A 19,780-nucleotide genomic window follows, 5' to 3' on the forward strand; every position below is an offset into this window, starting at 1 on the left:
GTACAACACGTTCGAAAACGGTGGTTTAAATTTAAAGAATATAGAAATGATGAATGAATCTCTGAAAGCCTCCTGGATTTCTAAAATGTATCTTAATCCTAACTGGATATCTCGCCAAATTTTATCAAAAACCTATACATTTTTTCAAAGTCAATTTTTGGATGGGTAAACTTTCAATATTATCCTCCAGATGGCGTTCATGAGATTCAAAGTCAACTCTTATGGATGAATTCAAATGTATTAATTGAAAGACGACCTGTTTTATGGAACTCATGTTTACAAAATGGTGTCATGTTAATAAATGATCTTATGAAGGAGATTTCTTTACCTGTTCAGAATTTTGTACATACTATGGACAAGGTATTGAACTCTTTCAGTATAATCAGCTATTATCCGCAATCCCAATGAGATGGAAAAAAACATTAAAAAACAAAAACAGGCTGTTAGTATGCATGCCGCACAACAAATGTAATAGATGGCAAACCAAGAAAATAAACAGAAGTATATATACATTTAATTTGTACATGTCTGGAACTGCCTTTTATCCTCACAGAGTCTGTACTAAATGGGAAGATGAATTTAACAGACCTATAATATGGAAACACTTTTTAAAGGAGATACCGTAAATGCTCTAGTACAGGCCGGGGCCTTTATTTACTCAAGGGCATCAGGACCAGGCCTTTATTGGAACCAGGCCACAATTAGAGACAGGCCTTTATTTCTATTTGAGCAAAACGGACGACCAGGAAAATGGAGAAAAACAAGATTTGTGTCCATTTGCACCTAAAATATTAGGTTCATTTATTAATGAACATTTCGAACCCTCTCCCAGCGGCTGGAACATTGACGCCTTTTATTTTGTCGGGACAACAGGAAGTGTTTCGTTGCTGTTAGCGGAGCTTTGACATCAGTGTCACTGCAGGTTTCTGTTTCGTTTTTACCGGACCGGATTATTTGTTGTTATCTTGTGTAAAAGGCGAGTTTAGACGGAGCGTTTGTGTTTGTGATCGATCATGAGACTGACCCGAGAGAAGACGAGACGCTCGCGCTGATGGGAGGAGTTATTTTGAGGCGTGGGACTGACCTGCACACGGAGCAGCTGGACGTGCTTTGAAGACGCGATGGAGACTTTATTAAAACCCTGGAGGGTCACACAGCATTTGCCCTGTTTCCAAATATGGTCACAGGAGGTTTGAAAAGTGTCTAAATCTGTGTCAAAGTTACGCTGGGATCAGCTCCTCCGCAGCGTCCCCCTCGGCCCGGGTTCAGTTTGTTACTTCCTGCACCTGAGTTTTCATTTACACCAGTTTGAGACAAACTCCTAACATGGGGAATATTTCTACTGCTATAGTTTCTAATAAAAGCCCCGGCCTGTTTTAGAGACCGGCTTTAATTTGCCTCCGCCAGCCGCGAACCCGGCCCCTGTCGGAGACCCGGCCCCTGTTAGAGACCCGGCCCCTGTCGGAGACCCGGCCCCTGTTAGAGACCCGGCCCCTGTTAGAGACCCGGCCTGTTAGAGACCCGGCCCCTGTCAGAGACCCGGCCTCTGTCGGAGACCCGGCCTGTTAGAGACCCGGCCCCTGTCAGAGACCCGGCCTCTGTCAGAGACCCGGCCCCTGTCGGAGACCCGGCCCCTGTCGGAGACCCGGCCCCTGTCAGAGACCCGGCCTCTGTCAGAGACCCGGCCCCTGTCTGAGACCCGGCCTCTGTTAGAGACCCGGCCTGTCGGAGACCCGGCCTGTTAGAGACCCGGCCCCTGTCGGAGACCCGGCCCCTGTCGGAGACCCGGCCTCTGTCGGAGACCCGGCCTGTTAGAGACCCGGCCCCTGTTAGAGACCCGGCCCCTGTTAGAGACCCGGCCCCTGTTAGAGACCCGGCCTGTTAGAGACCCGGCCTGTTAGAGACCCGGCCCCTGTTAGAGACCCGGCCTGTTAGAGACCCGGCCCCTGTTAGAGACCCGGCCCCTGTCAGAGACCCGGCCTCTGTCGGAGACCCGGCCTGTTAGAGACCCGGCCCCTGTCAGAGACCCGGCCCCTGTCAGAGACCCGGCCCCTGTCAGAGACCCGGCCTCTGTTAGAGACCCGGCCTGTCGGAGACCCGGCCCCTGTCGGAGACCCGGCCGCTAATGGAATACAGGCCAGTATTAGAGAATTTACGGTATATAAAACAGCCATTGATTCTTATTCAAGGATGTTCAATTAAAATTATTCTATAACATCATAGCAACAAGAAAATACCTAAAACTATGTAACATTATGGACAATTCCATGTGTAGATTCTGTGAGGTTGAAGAGGAAGATTCAATGCACTTATTTTATTTTTGCCCATATGTAGCTACGTTTTGGATGTTACTCGAATTCAAGATTGAAATTAACATCTGTCCCATTAACATAATTCTGGTGGTTAGAAAACAGTCCAACAGACTTAATCAACACAATTGTTCTAGTTGGTAAAGATTTTATTTTTAAGTGTAAATCCAAGGCAGATCTTTGTCTGGCACACTTAAGAAATAAAATACATCAACAGTATACAATCGATAAGATGATAGCAATAAACAAAAATAAAAGAAATTCTCATGACAAAAAGTGGAATGGGATGTTATGGGACTGGTGTGCACTAACATTGTGAATTTCCTAATGTGCACAATGTAATTAATGTCTTATCGTGTTTATTCAGTGGTTCTCAAACTTTGGAGCGCTAGTGGGACGGGTGGGTGCAACAAACCAGCGGCCCCAGGACTACCATCCCAAACTACTACAAATTTAGATCAACAATCTTAAGAGAAATTAGTATAAAACAATCAATAAACACTCCAAACAAGATAAAAATGTGTATAAGGATGAACAGAACAAAGGCAGACAGGTGGAGTGCCCATTCTTTTAGAGCCACTGTAAAATATAAAATATAATGTAAAATATAATGTAAAATATAATGTAATAATGTAAATATAATGTAGAATATAATGTAAAAAATGATATGGAATTTATGAAAAATATGTCAAGGACTCGTATGTCTTGTCTTTGTTTGTTTGTTTGTTTGTTTGTCTTGTGTTTGTCTTGTGTTTGTCTTAGTCTGGAATTATCTTTCTGTGAAATGTGTTGTGATTTTGGTATTGTTGTGTTATGTATGTTTTATTCAATGTCTACTGTGACTGTGTCTATGTCTGAGGTGAATGAATGAATAAAAATAAATAAAAAAAAAACACCTGTTCACCGTATCGCGTGGGCGCCGCCATGAATTGTTCCCGCCCCTTTTCTGAACCAGTAGATTATATGATTCATGAGTTTATATGATTGACAAATATATGGATTCAACACTAAACTTCACAGGCATTCATTTTGTTTCTGTATTTTCCTAAGTTTCATCACAGAGACAGTAAAGGATTTGTACATAATGTGAAATTCCAAATCCAAATTTTAAATGCAAATTTTAAACTTTTGTTGAATATATATGTGAATATAGCATATACACTGCAGACTGTGCCACCCTATACCATACACCATAAATATCAGGTTCATTCTGGCAACAGTAACTAAAAACTGAAAGGTTACACAGATGACCTCTAAATGGACACACTGTTCTCCATCAGCGTCGGCTTCAGATACATGTACGGCAGTTTGCGCGTCTCGTTTCTGATGTCGATGTCTTCATCCAGTTCATCCAGATCAGCACGAAACTCTCTCATCAGGCGACATGGAACTTCTTCTGTGAAATGCTCATTCGGGAAATGACCAAGAGCAACCTGAGGAGACAGAGTCGGGTTAAAGGTTTGATAAAAGACCACAGTAAATCTAAATCCCGCCGCTCCAAATGGACTCACAAAGTCCGAGGACTTTGAGCTGAGCAGATGAAGGACTGACACGGCGTTCAGGGTCGTGTTGCGATCAGGAAGTGTCTGCAGCACCGTTTCTAAAGTGGCGGTGCCTTTCTCAGTGGGGGGAGGTCTCTGTAAAGAGGTGGGAGTGTTGGGCATCCAGCTGCCATAGTCAGCCTGACCAACGATAGAGACATAAAGATTAAAGACAAATGTGATCAGGGATGATCATCAGGGTCAGAAACACACCTGCCCGTTGTTGACCGCTGCATGTTGGGCTGAGCAGGTGAAAATGACCATCGTTACAAACTTTACCAACTCCTTAATGGTCTTGAATCTTTGAGGAATCCCTGAGGGATAAAAAACAGAATTTGCATGAAGTTTGTTGTTTGATACAACCATTATTAACATGACAACTACAGTGACGGATTTGAGCTCACCTGATGTGACTCTAGAACCAAAGCCATGCTTAAATATGCTCTTGATATAATCCTGCAGCTCAGTGTCTCGTTGGATTTCTTCATCCTTCTTGTAGTAGTGTTTTAGAACTCCTTTCACAAACCTTTAAAGATTTGAAATATATTATATATCAAATCAGTGATGAACTGAACAAAACCAGTGTGAGTCCAGTACTTCTGGATGACGTCCCAGAGCTCGAATCCATCGTCTCTGTAGTAGAAGTTTGGCACTGACTCCAGTCCTCTCTCTTTAATGTCATCTTTGATACAGAGCGACTCGTACGTCACAGCTGACCGAGACCGTCGCATGAGTTTGGTCATACCCTTTACACTTGCAGCTGAAAACTTGAAAGAAATGGAAATATTTAAGATATACGGTGTATGCCGGGTTGCACACAATTAAGAGAGACACGAGCGTTCTTTTCTTCACTGATGTTTACTGTGGTCATTTGTTGGTCTTAACATCACAGGTACACACCGTAGAACTGGTGAAAAATGATGTAAAATAAAATTAGCTTACTTATTAAACATAAATTTATACAAAATACAGATTGCAAAATAAACATACCACTTTGGCCTGCTTGTGGACAAACCGGTGCTTAACTTGGTTCATATTTTCTTAGTTTTCTCGATGTCAGGTCCGTGCCACTTGTGCTGTTTTCTTTAGCTTTTCGATAGACAGGAAGTGACCTTTTCGTGCCCTTAAACTAGACTTACCAAAATAACTAAATTTAAATTAATTATAAATCGACTATTACTGATTCTATGGCCCTATAAATTGTACTTAAATGTTGGGAAAATAATAATATATACATATAAAAATAAATGCGCAATGTAAACGTTCTAAATGTCATTAGCAAAGCAACAGCTCCGCCTAGTGGTTGATGTATGAACTACAGGTAACTTCAACTGCTGTTACACTCCCACCATCACACTATACTGCTGCAGAACGTGTGATCCTACATAGAGTTTAACACAATAATAAACAACAACTTACAAATATTTAGCGAACAAACATTTCTTCTTCGTCCTTACTCTGCTTCAAGTAAAAGTATAGTCTTATGTATAGGCCTTTCTAAAACAGTCTTAGCTGTACGCGTTCCTTTATTGTCTCGAGTAGAGTCACTGATGAGAAGCTTGACCTTTCTGACTCTGCCGTCAGCTCCTGGGGTGACTTCTATGATCTTGGCGAGTTTCCATTGGTTCCTTGGAACACAATCCTCTTGGAGTAAAACAATGTCATTTACCCTTGCGTTTCTTCTGTTCTTGTTCCACTTGGTTCTCTGCTGCAGGTTTAACAGATATTCCTTTCTCCATCTGGTCCAAAATACATTCGCCAAATACTGCACTCTTTTCCATCTTTTCTGCAGGTAGAGATCTTCTTTGACGAATTCTCCAGGTGGTGATGTGACAACTGCTGATTTCATTGTCAGAATGTGGTTTGGTGTCAGCGGCTCTGGTCCTACAGGGTCGTTGATACACTCTACAGTTAGTGGTCGACTGTTAACTATTGCCATGGCTTCATACATGAACGTTCTCAATGATGAAGTGTCTAGTCTTGCAGCTGACTGGTCGAGAATGGATCTTAGAACATTTCTTATTGTTCGAATCTGTCTCTCCCAGACACCTCCCATGTGACTAGAAGCAGGTGGGTTGAAAGCAAAACTTATACCCAGCTCTTTGACCTTGGTTTGCGTCGCTTGTGTTAAAAGCTCGTTCCTTGCACCGATGAAATTAGTGCCTTGATCACAATGCAGTTTACTGACGTTGCCACGTATTGCGATGAAACAACGGAGTGCATTGAGAAAACAGTCTGTGCTGAGGTCATCCAAGACTTCTATGTGGATAGCTCTCGAACACATGCATGTAAACAAGAGTCCGTATCTCTTTACTTCCTTCCTCCCTTCCTTTACACAGAATGGTCCGAAGCAGTCCATACCGCTGTATGTAAATGGAGGGGTAGCTTCAAGTCTTTCCGATGGCAGATCGCCCATCCTTTGTTCTTGATTGTATTTCCTGTACTTTCTGCATTTGATGCATTTGTATACGAATGATGACACTTCAGTACTGCAGCCAATTATCCATATGCCGTTAGCGCGTATTTCATTGACTGTCATCCCTCGACCTTGATGATGTATCTTCTCATGAAAATGCTTGATGAGTAGCCTTGAGACATGATGCTCTTTTGGCAGGATGGCCGGATGCTTGATGCTGGGATGGAGAGACGCTTTTGTTAGTCTTCCTCCCACCCTCAGGATATTGTGCTTGTCGAGAAATGGACTTAACTGATGTAGTTTGGAATGAGAAACCTTGACTTCTTCCTTATTTTCAAGGGACTTGATTTCTTTATGGAATGCTTCACCTTGCACTGTGCGTATAATGAATTCCTCTGCTTCTTTTCTTTCTTGCAATGTAGTACTTTCATTAGACATTTCTTTCAAGTTCTTTGTGTACTTTACACGTCGTTTCAATCTTGCTATTGCTTTCACAGCTCTCTTCCAATCTGAAAACCTTTGTAGACGTTCTGAGATAGATTTTTCTTCTTTTGCTTTGACAGTGAAAACATGTGTGACTTTGAGTTCTGGATCTTGAGTACTTATCTCTTTTACTTTGATGTCTTCCTCTTCTTTAGGTAGTTCCTTTTGCCATAAGAAACTTGGTCCTGTGAACCAGTTGGACTCCACTAGTTCCTTCGTCATGACTCCGCGAGATGCATGATCAGCGGGATTTTGTTCAGAGGCAACATATCGCCATTGACTTGGTTCTGTACTTGACCTGATTCGCTGTATTCTGTTAGCAACGAATACATGAAATCGCCTTGCGTCGTTGTTAATGTAACCAAGGACAACCTTGGAATCGGTCCAGTAGTACTCCTGCATGTCGTGGATTTCTAACTCTCCCCTTAGAAAGGTTGCAGTTCTTGCAGCTACCACCGCAGCTGAAAGTTCCAATCTTGGGATGGTTGTCACTTTAGAAGGAGCGACTCTTGCTTTCCCCATTACAAGGGTGCAATGTACTTCTCCGGACTCAGTCACAGTTCTTAGATACGAGCACACACCATAACCGGATACACTGGCATCAGAGAAGCTGTGTAACTCATACTGCTTCACTTTGTTGAATGTTGATGGGACATAACAACGTGGTATCTTTATGGAGGACAAGTTCTGTAGGTCTTTAAGCCAAGCTTCCCATTGAGGCTTGAGGTCTTCTGGAAGCGGCTCATCCCAATCCAGCTTTTCCTGACACATTCTTTGGAGGATTCTTTTGCCTACGAGTATGAATGGAGCGACGAATCCGAGTGGGTCGAATATTGAGGCCACTGTGGAGAGGATTCCTCTTCTGGTGAAGGGGTTGTTTTTAACAATAACTCTGAAGCGAAATGTGTCAGAGGTAACACACCATTGGACACCCAAGGCTCTTTCGATCTTTGGTTCTCCTAGTGCAAGATCCAGGTCTGTTGCACCTGCTGCACATTCTTCTTTTGGGATAGTAGCAATCACTTCCTCACTGTTGCTAATGAACTTGTGCAAGCGCAGCTTTCCCGTATCACAGAGTTCTCTGGCTTCTTTTACGAGCTGTATGGCTTCTTGCTCTGAGTTCATACTTGCCAAACCATCGTCAACGTAGAAGTTGCGTTGTATGAACTTAACAGCAGCTTGACTGAACTTGCTTTCGCCTTGAGCAGCTAGATGCTTGAATCCAAAGTTTGCGCATCCAGGAGAGGACGCTGCGCCAAACAAGTGGACCCTCATGCGAAACACTGATGGTGACTGATCCATGTTACCGTCCTCCCACCATAGGAATCTCAGGTAATCTTGGTCTTGTGGAGCAACATGAAATTGGTGGAACATGCGCTCGACGTCGCACATGATGGCCACATGTCCTTTCCTGAAACGACACAGAACTCCAACGAGGGTATTCGTGAGATCCGGTCCTGACAGGAGATGCTCGTTCAGAGATGTATTCTGGAACTTTGCCGAGCAATCGAAGACGACGCGAATCTTATTTGGTTTCTGCGGATGGTAAATGCCATGGTGAGGAATATACCATGCTGGTTGGTTACTTAGCTCAGCTTCTGGCACTTTCTCAGCATCGCCTCTCTTTATGATGTCTTGCATGAATGTCACGTAATCCTTGAAGTAGCGCTCATCTTTCCTGAGACGCTTTTCCAGAGACTTGAGCCTGTGTTCTGCACAAGGTTTGTTGCATGGGAATACAGGTCTTTCTTGCTTGAAGGGTAGCGGCATTTCAAAGTGGCAATCTTGCTTTTGTTTTATGCCTTCTTTTACTTTAGCCAAAAACTTGAGATCTTCTTGTGACATTGACTCTTCTTCTACACTTCTTTCAGCAAAGTCCATCTCCAACACTTTGATTATCTCAGCTGGATTGATCACTTCTTTGACTTTGTTCCTGCTCACAAAGTGAACTTCACTTTTGAGCTTGTGAGTGGGTGCTACAGCTGGCAACACCTGTTTGACGATAACTCTGTGACTTACTCCTATTTCATCTTCATAATCACTTTCAGAGTCACCGTAGCCGATGATGCTCCAACCAAGCAGAGATTTCTGTGCGAATGGCTGGTTTCTCTCACCACTGACCACCTCTAGAGGGAGTAGAACTTGAGGACAATTATATCCAATCAGTAAACCGACCTCGCAGTCGAGCTTAGGAGCCATTTCCTTGGAGAGATGTTTCAGATGTGACCAATTCTCCGCTGTTTTGCTTGTGGGAATATGCAGTCTGTTGGCGGGAATGTAGTCTCTGGTATACGTTGTAGGCAGCTTGATTCTGGTTTCAGAGTTCATGCCTCTTACTTGCAGGTCTTTTGTCTTGTTGCTTGACACAATCTTTGTTTTGGATGTCATTGTAGAAATCTTCAGTTTGACTGGCTCAGACTTAATGCTCAGTGAATCAGCTGTGTCTTTCAAGATGAAAGTTGTATCGCTCTGAGTGTCGAGCAAAGCATACACTAGCTTTTCTTTGTTTGGTTCATTTACAGTTGACACATAAACTGGTATAACTGAGGAAGTACAACCTGTTGACTTTTGTTGCACGACTCTGTTGGATGTTACTTGTTTTGATTCTTGTTCTTGGGTTTCAGATACATTTTCTGTATCTGGATTTGTCTTTGATGGTTGTTGGTTATTCTTTGGCCTTTGCTCCTTGTCTCTTTTCTCTCTGTCTTGATGTAGAGAAGTTGGGTGAGGCTTTTGACATTTGTCACACACACTTCTGGAAGTACAGTTCTTGGAGTTATGACCGGACTTGAGGCAGCCGAAGCACAGTTTTTCAGACTGTACAAACTTTATTCTTTCTTCAACTGACTTTTCCATCATCTTTCGGCATTTGTGAAGTGAGTGACCAGGTTTCTTACAAAAGAGACATGTGACAATTGCCCTTTCATTGGAACTTGTGCTGAGTGTTTTGGCGCTCACAGTGTTGTTTCTTCTTAACTTGTCTTTGAATAGATGCTTGTTATCTGATTCGGTTGGCTTTATTGCGTGCAGTGAGGTGATTGGGTTGCATGCAATTCTTGCTTCTTTATTCAGAAATTTGACAAAATGACTGAAATCAGGGAACATTTTGTGATCATCTTGGAACTGTGTTGCTCTTCTGTTCCAGCGTGCGCTTAACCAATCAGGTAGCTTTGCAGTTATTCTCTGATTTTCCACACAATCGTTCAAAACTTGTAACCCTTGAACATAGGGCATGGCTGATTCAACACTGCTTAGGAAATCTGCGAAGTCACGTAGATCTTTGCTTTCTTTGGTGTTGATTTTAGGCCATGACTGAATTTTGTCACGATATGACTTGCCTATGACGAATGGATCTCCAAATCTGTCATCGAGTATTTCCCAGGCAGCACAATACGCTGTGTCTGTTCCAACGAGAAAGTGACCTTCAATAGCTTTCTTAGCTGAACCTCCAACATATTTTCTTAGGAAGAAGAGCTTTTCTTGAATTGGCAGATTTTTGCGGTCAACTAATGTTTGAAAGGACAGCTTCCAATCGTTATACTGCAGAGGATCTCCTGTGAAGACGGCAGGCTCTGGGATTGGGATTCTGTTGGCTGTGATTGCTTCAGCTAATGTCTTTACCAGATCAATTGAGGTTGCTTCACTTGCAGTTGGGATAGCTGTTTGAGGCACAGACGCTTTGAGAGGTACAGATCGGTGCTTTGTGGGAACTTTAACTTGAGAAGGGATGAATGGTTTGGAGTGCACATTTGGAAAGCTTGTTTGCAAGAAGGAACCATCTTGCTTTACTTGTGATTGGACAACAGATCGTCTTTCTTCACCCTCACTGCTTATGCTTTCGGCGTACACCTTAAATCTGGCTTGTGCTGCATTGTGCTTTTGCATTTCCTTTAGTAGTTCCACTTCTTTTCTCTTTCCTTCTAGCTTTGACTTTATTGTAGTGCTCTCTGTTAGAAATTGAGCTCTTTTCTTTGCGTCCTCAACCTCAAGGTCTCTTATTTCTTCCTCACATTGATGCTGTGTTTTCATTATTTTAATGACTTCTTCAGTCGCTGCTACCTCAGCCGCAGCTTCTTGTCTTTGTTGTAGTGTGACAAGAGTTGACCGTTTAGACATAACAGACATAGACTTTGACTTGTATGTTGTCCTAGAGGAGGCACTGGATGAACTGCTTTCAAACACTGACTCTGAGTCGGGCCAGGGAATGCTAGCTGGATCACCATTTTCTTCCAAAAGGCACCAAGCCTTTGCTCTGGCTGCTTGACTTATGGCCCAGCACATGTCACCCTTTCTCCTTATTTCAACATCAGGACTTCCAATCTTTCTTATCTCATCATAAATGTCGCCGATGTCGGTCATTATAGAGTCTATCATACTCACAGCTTCAGGAAGTAACTCAGCATCTTTATTCTTCACCATTCTTTTAAAACAGTTTATATGGTATTTCCACTTATTGTAGATTCGCTCAAAATCCTTTGTCAAATCTTTTAACTTTTCTTCTTGTAGAGATTTTCCCTTTTCAGTGAGTGTGCGTACACGCTGACTTCTGCGCACGTTCTCCGACTGTGTGCTCTCAGTGGATACTGCGGACGCTGGAGTATCTTCTCCATTTGCCTGCTCTTCTGTATCATTCTCTTTATCTTCATCAACTTGTACATTGTCTTTATTTTCATTAACTTGTACATTGTCTTTATTTTCATTAACTTGTACATTAGGCTCTGCACTGTCTTTCTCAGTGGGCTGTACTGTATCTTTATCTTTGTCTGCCATGTTGTCTTGTTAGTATTTTCACTTGACTTGTACATTTACTTGATTAATCTTCTTAACTTCTTGAAAATACCACCTTTGGGTCTTGAATGCAATTGAGACTTTGATAGCAGTTTACAAGTGCTTGTGCTACTTCCAAAACACGAACTTTTGTGCTTGCTTTATTAGCTTTCACTTGTTAGCTTGCTTCTTTACTTGTTCAATGCATTTATCCGTGCACGTGATACTTCCCTTACACGTGTGTAGCATCTCTTGCTAGTAGCTTCGGTCCCGACCGTCTCGTTGCCTTCTCCGGGGCAGTGTAGTGTTCTACTATGCCGGGTTGCACACAATTAAGAGAGACACGAGCGTTCTTTTCTTCACTGATGTTTACTGTGGTCATTTGTTGGTCTTAACATCACAGGTACACACCGTAGAACTGGTGAAAAATGATGTAAAATAAAATTAGCTTACTTATTAAACATAAATTTATACAAAATACAGATTGCAAAATAAACATACCACTTTGGCCTGCTTGTGGACAAACCGGTGCTTAACTTGGTTCATATTTTCTTAGTTTTCTCGATGTCAGGTCCGTGCCACTTGTGCTGTTTTCTTTAGCTTTTCGATAGACAGGAAGTGACCTTTTCGTGCCCTTAAACTAGACTTACCAAAATAACTAAATTTAAATTAATTATAAATCGACTATTACTGATTCTATGGCCCTATAAATTGTACTTAAATGTTGGGAAAATAATAATATATACATATAAAAATAAATGCGCAATGTAAACGTTCTAAATGTCATTAGCAAAGCAACAGCTCCGCCTAGTGGTTGATGTATGAACTACAGGTAACTTCAACTGCTGTTACACGGTGTGTCATAGTGCATTTTAAATCTCTTAATTACCGATGTAAAAACCCCATCTTCAGAAATCAGGCTGGTCCTTGCTTTGAGGTTGATGTGTAGAGTGAAGCGAGTGTGAGGAATGAGAAGCTGAAGAAGAAGAAGTCTTCATTAGTCTCACACATTACAGTCAAAGGTGTGGACCTGTCCCTGTGGTACCTTGTAGAGAGGATGCACCTTGGGCAGGTTCCTCAGTAAAGCCACAGTGAAGACTTCAGCCAGCAGGTGAGTGCGCAGCAGGTGAGCGTTGATCTGGTGTTTGTTAAAATCTGCACTTCTCACAAAGATCTTGGCCAATAACCAGTCGTACTCGGAGTCAGAGGGGAGAAAGATGGGGTTGTCCTTAGCTGGAGTCTGCTTGAGCTGAACACACAAAAAAACAACCTTTATGAGCTTTACATCAAAGTAAATGAACGAACATAACTAATAGAGATAAGCCCACGAGGGAACGTAGGCAGAACAGGTGTATGTCAGTGATTATAGTTTCGTTTACTAAATATATGTACACACTCATGGAGCAGCAGGTGTGGAAATGAAGTCTCACCTGAATGGCAACAGGCTTCAGTTCATCATGAGGAGTTTTGTGGAAGAGAACCAGAGGAGCCGTCAGATACTGCTCTTCATTATTGATGCGACTGGTCTTCACTCCATCCACAGCCTTGTAGTCGCACAGGAACATGTTTCCTTTCTAAAACATGAATTAGCATTAAACCTTTATTATCTGCTGTCTGATCAGCTGTTCTATTGCAGGGCAGGTTTGCATCATGGATAGCCTGGTCTCACCAGACCCTCGTACTCACTTCGTACAGAGGGTTTAGAACTTCACGATTGGATCTGTTCAAACTACAACCAGCAAATCCGGTGGACATGTTTGACGTCACCTACAACACCCGCCTCCCCCGCTCGCTGAATGGTTGGTTGAAATTCAACCGATGTAACGCTGAGATCCGGCCCAGACGTAACATGTAGGGAAATGATACTGACCAGAGTTTACGGCCATTAACATGAGCCATTCCAAAAGATTTCACTATTTATTGTGTTTTATGAATTTAGATTTTAAGAACAAGTTGTTATGGCTACATCTAAGGGCCTGTCACAGTGGGCGTGTTGACCGCAGTAATTTTGTCCCCCATTTGTTCTGCGCCAAGAATGAAATTGCCATCAGCCACAAAGATTGTAAAGTAGCCCTTTAAGAAATTGCAGTCACTGTCATTATAGCACGGGTGCCCAAAGTGGGGCCCGCGGGCCAAATTTGGCCCACCGAAACAATTCTGCTGGCCCGCCAGAGAGTGACCTGCTTTTGCGCTGCGAATACTAACTCTTCCATTCATTCTCAATGGTAATACAGTACACCTTTTGACCACTAGCGTCAAATTGGGGGCGCTGTTTCACTCCTTTCGCAAAGTTAAGGAAACACTGTTGTGGTGTCTTGGTGTTTATCAACTACAGAGTGTTGTAGCATCAACTTTCACAGTTTTCCAACTTTTACTGCAAAGGTTGCTGACGTCAACAACAGTATATGTTAAAACTGACTTATAAAAGAATTGATGCTGAACTGACACTCTAATGTGACATTTTCTTTGAGTTAATGAATGAATGAGGTAAAGTTACTGTAGGTGCTGTAGATACAGGTTTTTTTCTTTGCACAAAATTGCTACAGTTGTTGATTTTGTTTAACTAAAATTAGACGTAGTTACTACTTAGTTAGCCATAGTTACCATTTGTTTAAATATAGCATGTTATTTGCGAAAGATAGATCTAAAAATAATTTGCAGTTATATGTGTGCCGTGTTTGGCCCGCGACTCACAGGCACTTTAAATTTGGCCCTCAGAGACAAAATGTTTGGGCACCCTTGCACTATAGAGCACGGGCTGCAACTGGAAGTTGCGCCCTCCTGGACTTTTCCACGCTAAACTTTGAGGGGACAAGTCGAAAGATGCCACCCAGGAAGACCAGCACTGCGAAGGTACTGGCAAAAGCACCAGTGAAGACCAAACGGGGGAAGAGGAAACAGCGTTTAGATGAAGAGCCAGAGCCAAATCTAGACTTGGAGCCAGACGATGTTGACCCTCTGGGCGAGGCAGATGAAGAGGCAGAGGATGATGATGAGGTGAGGATGATGAAGACCTAGGCCACAGGGTCCCCGCCCTCTCCTCGGCTACAGAGCGAGTCCTCGTGGATTTCCTGAGGGAACATCCCTCATTCTACGACAAGAGCCTTAGCGAGTTCAAATACGCAAAGAAGAAGGATAGGCTACTGGAAGCACAAGCTGCTGAACTGGGGCTGACAGCGAACGCCATCAAGCTATGGTACAGATCCCAGAGGACGATGCTGGGAAAGATATTGAAGAAGAAGTCCCGATCTGTCCTTAAAACCCTGACCGGCCCGGCAGAAGTGGTACTACAACACATTCACGCTGTGCACCGCCCTGTGGGAAGCCAACTCGGGCGCATCCCTGCTGCTCCTCCTCCTCATCATCCTCCTGGTCTTGAAGAAGATGAAGAACCTTGAAACAGCCACAACAACCAGCCAACCAAGACGTCCCGACAAAGTGCAGCGGTTAGCGCCTCCGCTTCACAGCTAGAAGGTACCAGGTTCAATTCCCACCTGGACGGGGCCTTTCTGTGTGGAGTTTCCATGTTCTCCCCGTGTCTGCGTAGGTTTCCTCCGGGTACTCCGGTTTCCCCCACCACTAAAAACATGTACAATAGGTGAATCCTCCAGTCAAGTGATTCTGACCACCAGCCTGGCTCCACATCATGGAGATGGGTCCCCGGGCGCGGCACTGCCGTCAACCACTGCTCCTTACGGGTCGCCCCAGCGGCATCGAAGGATGGGTTAAATGCAGAAGACAAATTTCCCTATGGGAACAATAAAGTCTACAAACAAACAATCCAGCAAGTGGCCGACCTGCCCCAAAGGCCCAGCTCGTTACCCACCCAGTGGCCACAGCAACCTTCAACGAGCCAAGACCCACAGGTCCTAAACATCCCGCAGTACACCTCCACCTCCAGCCAACCTGCCGCCAACAGCAGCCGCCACAGAGGCAGGCCCGGAAGCCACGCAGCAGGGGTTTGTGTGTAAAACTCTCCAAAGATGACAATGCTTGCTTATATCCTTCAGAATGAAGGCTCATCGGAGTCGGCCTACTTCACTATTGGCTATATTCCCACCGACCACTCAACGCATCTCATCCAGAAGACGGGGTTTGTTTCTCCAGACACCGGGGATATGGTTGCCATGCTGGTCTTCAACATCAACATCCATATTCTGGAGAAATGGATGTCTCATCCGCATCATGTTGTGCAGGCATAAAGCAGCCATCACGCGCAGCTTGGCCCTCTCTTGAGACTGCTGCTTGGTCCCCAACATGCATCTGAAACCAAAGCTGTTCTCAATCACACGGCGGGCCCGGGACAGATGATAGTTGAATATGCTTTCCTCTTTGCTCAGGCCACGGTTGGAGAACGGCTTCATCAACCAGGTCCGGAGAGGGAATGCATCATCATGGTTGGGGTTTGTCATCGGCTCAGGTTCAGGCAGGCTGAGCGTGCCGTCCTGCAGGCCTCATGAAAGCTGTGGTTGAAGACCTGACAGTCGGACGATGACCCTTGGCCTCCTACATCTGCCCACAAGAACTTCAGCAATCAGCGTCACATACAGACAGAATTAAAAAGCCAACTAAGCCCTTGTAGTTGTAATAGAGTGTCCCCGACTTTTGTGGCATTTTTATAGCGACATGTTTCCCATCCACGGCACCGCAAGATGACAATTCCACTTTCTCCGAAATTTTTGTGCTATATCCCTCCACTCGTCTGAAGTGGTCGGAAAGGCAAGTGTCTTGGTGTTCATCAATGATGACCTGGCACACCTCCGGGACAAACATACTTATAGTAGAATGAATACTGGAGGCTCTTGTAAGAGTTTCCTGTTACAAGATAGCACAACGTAATGGCAAACTTAAGACCAGCTTCAAGAGGTTGTCTGTAACGAAAACCTTTTTTAGAATCTCTTGGAACATGTGAGGTTCCATTCTCATGCGGTTGATGAAATCACCCTGGCTTTCCCGTTGAAGCTCATCCATTAGCGTATCTTATTGTCCCAGGAACACCCGAACACCCGCCTCCGACGTCTTTGTTGTCGTCTCCTGACTGGCCCGTTCCTCTCCTGAAGTATGGGCGATGATGACTGCTTCTTGTTGCTGTTGTTGGCGTTGTTGGAGAGCCTTTAGCCCAACATGTTTCATACATTTACAGCCCTCACATGTGTCTAACGTCTACTTCACATGTAAGAGGATCATTTAAGTGAATAAATACCTTCATTTCCTGTGATAACTTCCTGTTTCCCTCCAGTCTGACCAGATCATCAGTGACCGGGAAGTTTTGAGGCAGAGAATCACAGCGTCGGATCATCATGGGGTTGACGCCGTTCAGACACTGGTAGCCAAAGAAAGCGTCTTCTTTCCAGTTCTTTTTCACATGCTCTGAAAACACAGCCAGTAAGAACACATTCTATACTTCTCATTATTTGTATTTAATAATCACAGCATGTTTCTGGATAATACCTGACACAGGCGAGGAGGCGATCAGCGCTCGTTCAATGTCATCAAAACTCTTCCAGGCACCGTAATTCCAAATCCAGTTATTTAACCCTGTCAACGTCGTCTTCACCTTTCTAAACATATGTCTGTTAATACATACACAATGATGCACAGGGTTTTAGTTCAAACCAGGACTTACTCAAGAGCAGCTGTCAAGAAAAAGTCACTCGACTTCTGAAAAGAGAACTGGACTTCAGAAGGCAGAGCAGGGACATCGTCTGCATCGATGCATTCAGGTAAACCGTCCTCATACACTTTCCAACTGGAAGAGACACAATATTGAATATGGTGGTAACAGTTGTGATGAGGACCAGGACCACCTCACTTACACCCTCCTTTAGAAACCTCCTGGTCCCTCTCCTCAGCGTTCACCCCTCACTCCCACTCTCATTCACTACTTTCCATTCCTTCTGTCTTTTAAGTCTCTGTTTTCAGGTCGTGGTCGTTGCGAGTGAATTATTGTTACTTACTATTTCCTTTACAAGGAAGGACTTCATGTTTTGTACTTACCGGTATTTTTCCTTCCTCCTCTCGAGCTCCTCCTTTCTTGTGTAGTGATACTTGTCTGAATCATGTTGTTCCCAGACTCTCAGAGCTACACAGAGACAACACATACTGTGATGTACAGTAGATCTTAAATACCATATAAATGACTCAGCTTCATGTACACAGGTCTCAACAATGGCTGCTCTGCTTTGTGACACTAGGGGCCGCCATTGCTGTAGTTCCAGGTGCCTAATTCATGGGAACTTTCTGCAGCTGATATTCCCCCTGTGATAACGCTGGGTTAGTCACTGTTAAAGGGACCGGGCTGGTTTTTGTAAGAAACATTATAGAAATCTCTGGCATAAAATGGCAATGCATTCCACTAGTGCATTATCAGCATGGGCATAAGGACTGGCAGGGACACCCCCAATATTTCACACCTGTTCCTTTCTGAGCATCTACTTTTGTGAACATTTGAGCCAAATGTGATGATGCACAAAAGCTTGTTAAGTCCTGCTGCTCCTGCTGTGCTGGGCGTCGGGGACATGTGGAGATGTTCAGTCAGGGGCAGCTGGGACCCGGGAGTTTAGAGATTTAGGCCCCCACCAATACTGACACCAAACCTACGCCCTTGATTATCAGTAATACATTTGAAAACCTACATTTCATCATTTGACACATACAGATCTAAATAAATGACATGCTGCTCTTACCTTTCCCCTCACAGAAGCTGTACACCTTGGTTCTCTTGATCCAGTGGTAAATGGGAAACTTGAGGACTTTCCCGTCTGGAGAAGTCACTTCCACCTTTTCTACAAACTTGTGTGGATGAGGGGGCAGCAGAGTGGCCAGCAGAGGGGCCAGCAGAGGGGCCAGCAGAGTGGCCAGCAGAGGGGCCACCAGAGGGCCCCCCACAGAGGGCGACTGACGCTGCTGCTTTTCTAGTTGAACTGACACCAGTTTTCCGAGGGGTTTTCCACATGTCAGAGTTAACATAGTTTCCTGATAAAAACATACTGTTTAATTCTGTGGTTGATTAATAAAAGTAAAAAAAAGAAAGAAAACATACCCCAGTGGTTGAGTTCCTCGGCCCAGCGCAGGTCCAATCGCTTTCACCGTCTTCACCCACTAGTTTAACCCTGATGTCGTCTGCATTCTTCAGCCAATGTCCAATAAAAATCTTCACTATGTAAGTCGGCATCTTCAGTTATACTGAGAAATCTGAAAACACACGCACAAAAGGGATGAAAATAGAAACAGTTGTTTAAAGGTTCCAGTGTAATGTGGAGGTGGTTTCTGACTGAACGGCAGATGAGCCTCTGGTCCTTAATGTGCAACGACACACATCAGTGTTTCTTTACCTGAACACCAGGATTAAAGGAAAATTTGTTTCAGGGGCTGAATCTGCGCTGGGAATGAGTTTGGGCCTCGAGGATGCCTGATGTAGCATCACCACCGGAGAAAGCTAATGCTACAAGCTAACGCTCCGGTCCTCCCGTGAAAACGAGAAATATGCACGAATAAAGTCAATTAATCCACATCTACAAAAAGAAGCGTTTAACAATGATCACACATTGAGCTGAGTTTGTAGTTTATTCTCACATCATCTACAATTACCCCTCCTGGAACCGCCACCTTAACGTGGTGGAGGGTTTGAGCCTGAATGATCCTGGAGCTCTGTTGTCGGGGCTTCGTTCCCCTGGTAGGGTCTCCCAGGGCAAACAGGTCCTAGGTGACGGGTCAAAGAGCGGTTCAGAAGCCCCTTATGGAAAAACCAACAGGCCCGGTTAGAACCATGAGGCCGTCCTTCTGTGGATCCACCACCTGCAGGGGGAGCCATAGGGGCGGGTGCAATGTGATTTTGGCAGCTCCAATGGCTGCCCCCACGACCCGGCAATGGAAAAGTGGAAGAAGATGGATGGATGGATGGATCATCTACAATTAGCTCCGGGAGAAAATCAAAGCTTGTTAGCTCAGTGAGCTCGCATCAAGCTCCGGTTTTCTCCAGTGAAAACAAGTCTTTTGCACTAATAACGCTAATAAAGCCGTAACTACATCACTGTAATAAGTGCTTCCTTGAATAAAAGCAATAAAATTGAATTAAGTGGTTGCATTTGCCTTTTTGCTTGTTTCACACAACTTATTTTTTAACCTCTTCAGGGGCCAGTTATGTTCTGGGCATTTGGACACAGTTGGACACAAGGGGGCGCCCTTCCAACCTTCTCAGTGTAAATGTGAGTTGACTTTCTTCAGAGTTAGACTTTAGGTCAGACCCCATGAGTGACAGTAAC

The 19,780-nt window shown here is 44.1% G+C and overlaps 1 protein-coding gene across 1 annotated transcript in view; it reads right to left on the minus strand.

Moving 5' to 3' along the window:
- Positions 1-18,395, minus strand: part of LOC306963518 (polyunsaturated fatty acid lipoxygenase ALOX15B-like) — a gene marked incomplete at both ends in the record, with an annotated part of 52,400 nt that extends 34,005 nt beyond the window's left edge. Inside the window, 4 exons of the mRNA XM_079557091.1 lie at positions 16,968-17,077; positions 17,143-17,265; positions 17,514-17,598; positions 18,203-18,395. Of these exons, the coding sequence (XP_079413217.1) occupies positions 16,968-17,077; positions 17,143-17,265; positions 17,514-17,598; positions 18,203-18,395 (511 nt within the window). The remainder of the gene's footprint in view (positions 1-16,967; positions 17,078-17,142; positions 17,266-17,513; positions 17,599-18,202) is intronic.
- Between the last annotated feature and the right edge of the window lie 1,385 nt (positions 18,396-19,780).

Source organism: Gobius niger, assembly GCF_951799975.1.
Source record: "Gobius niger genome assembly, chromosome: 5".
NCBI classification, from domain to species: domain Eukaryota; kingdom Metazoa; phylum Chordata; class Actinopteri; order Gobiiformes; family Gobiidae; genus Gobius; species Gobius niger.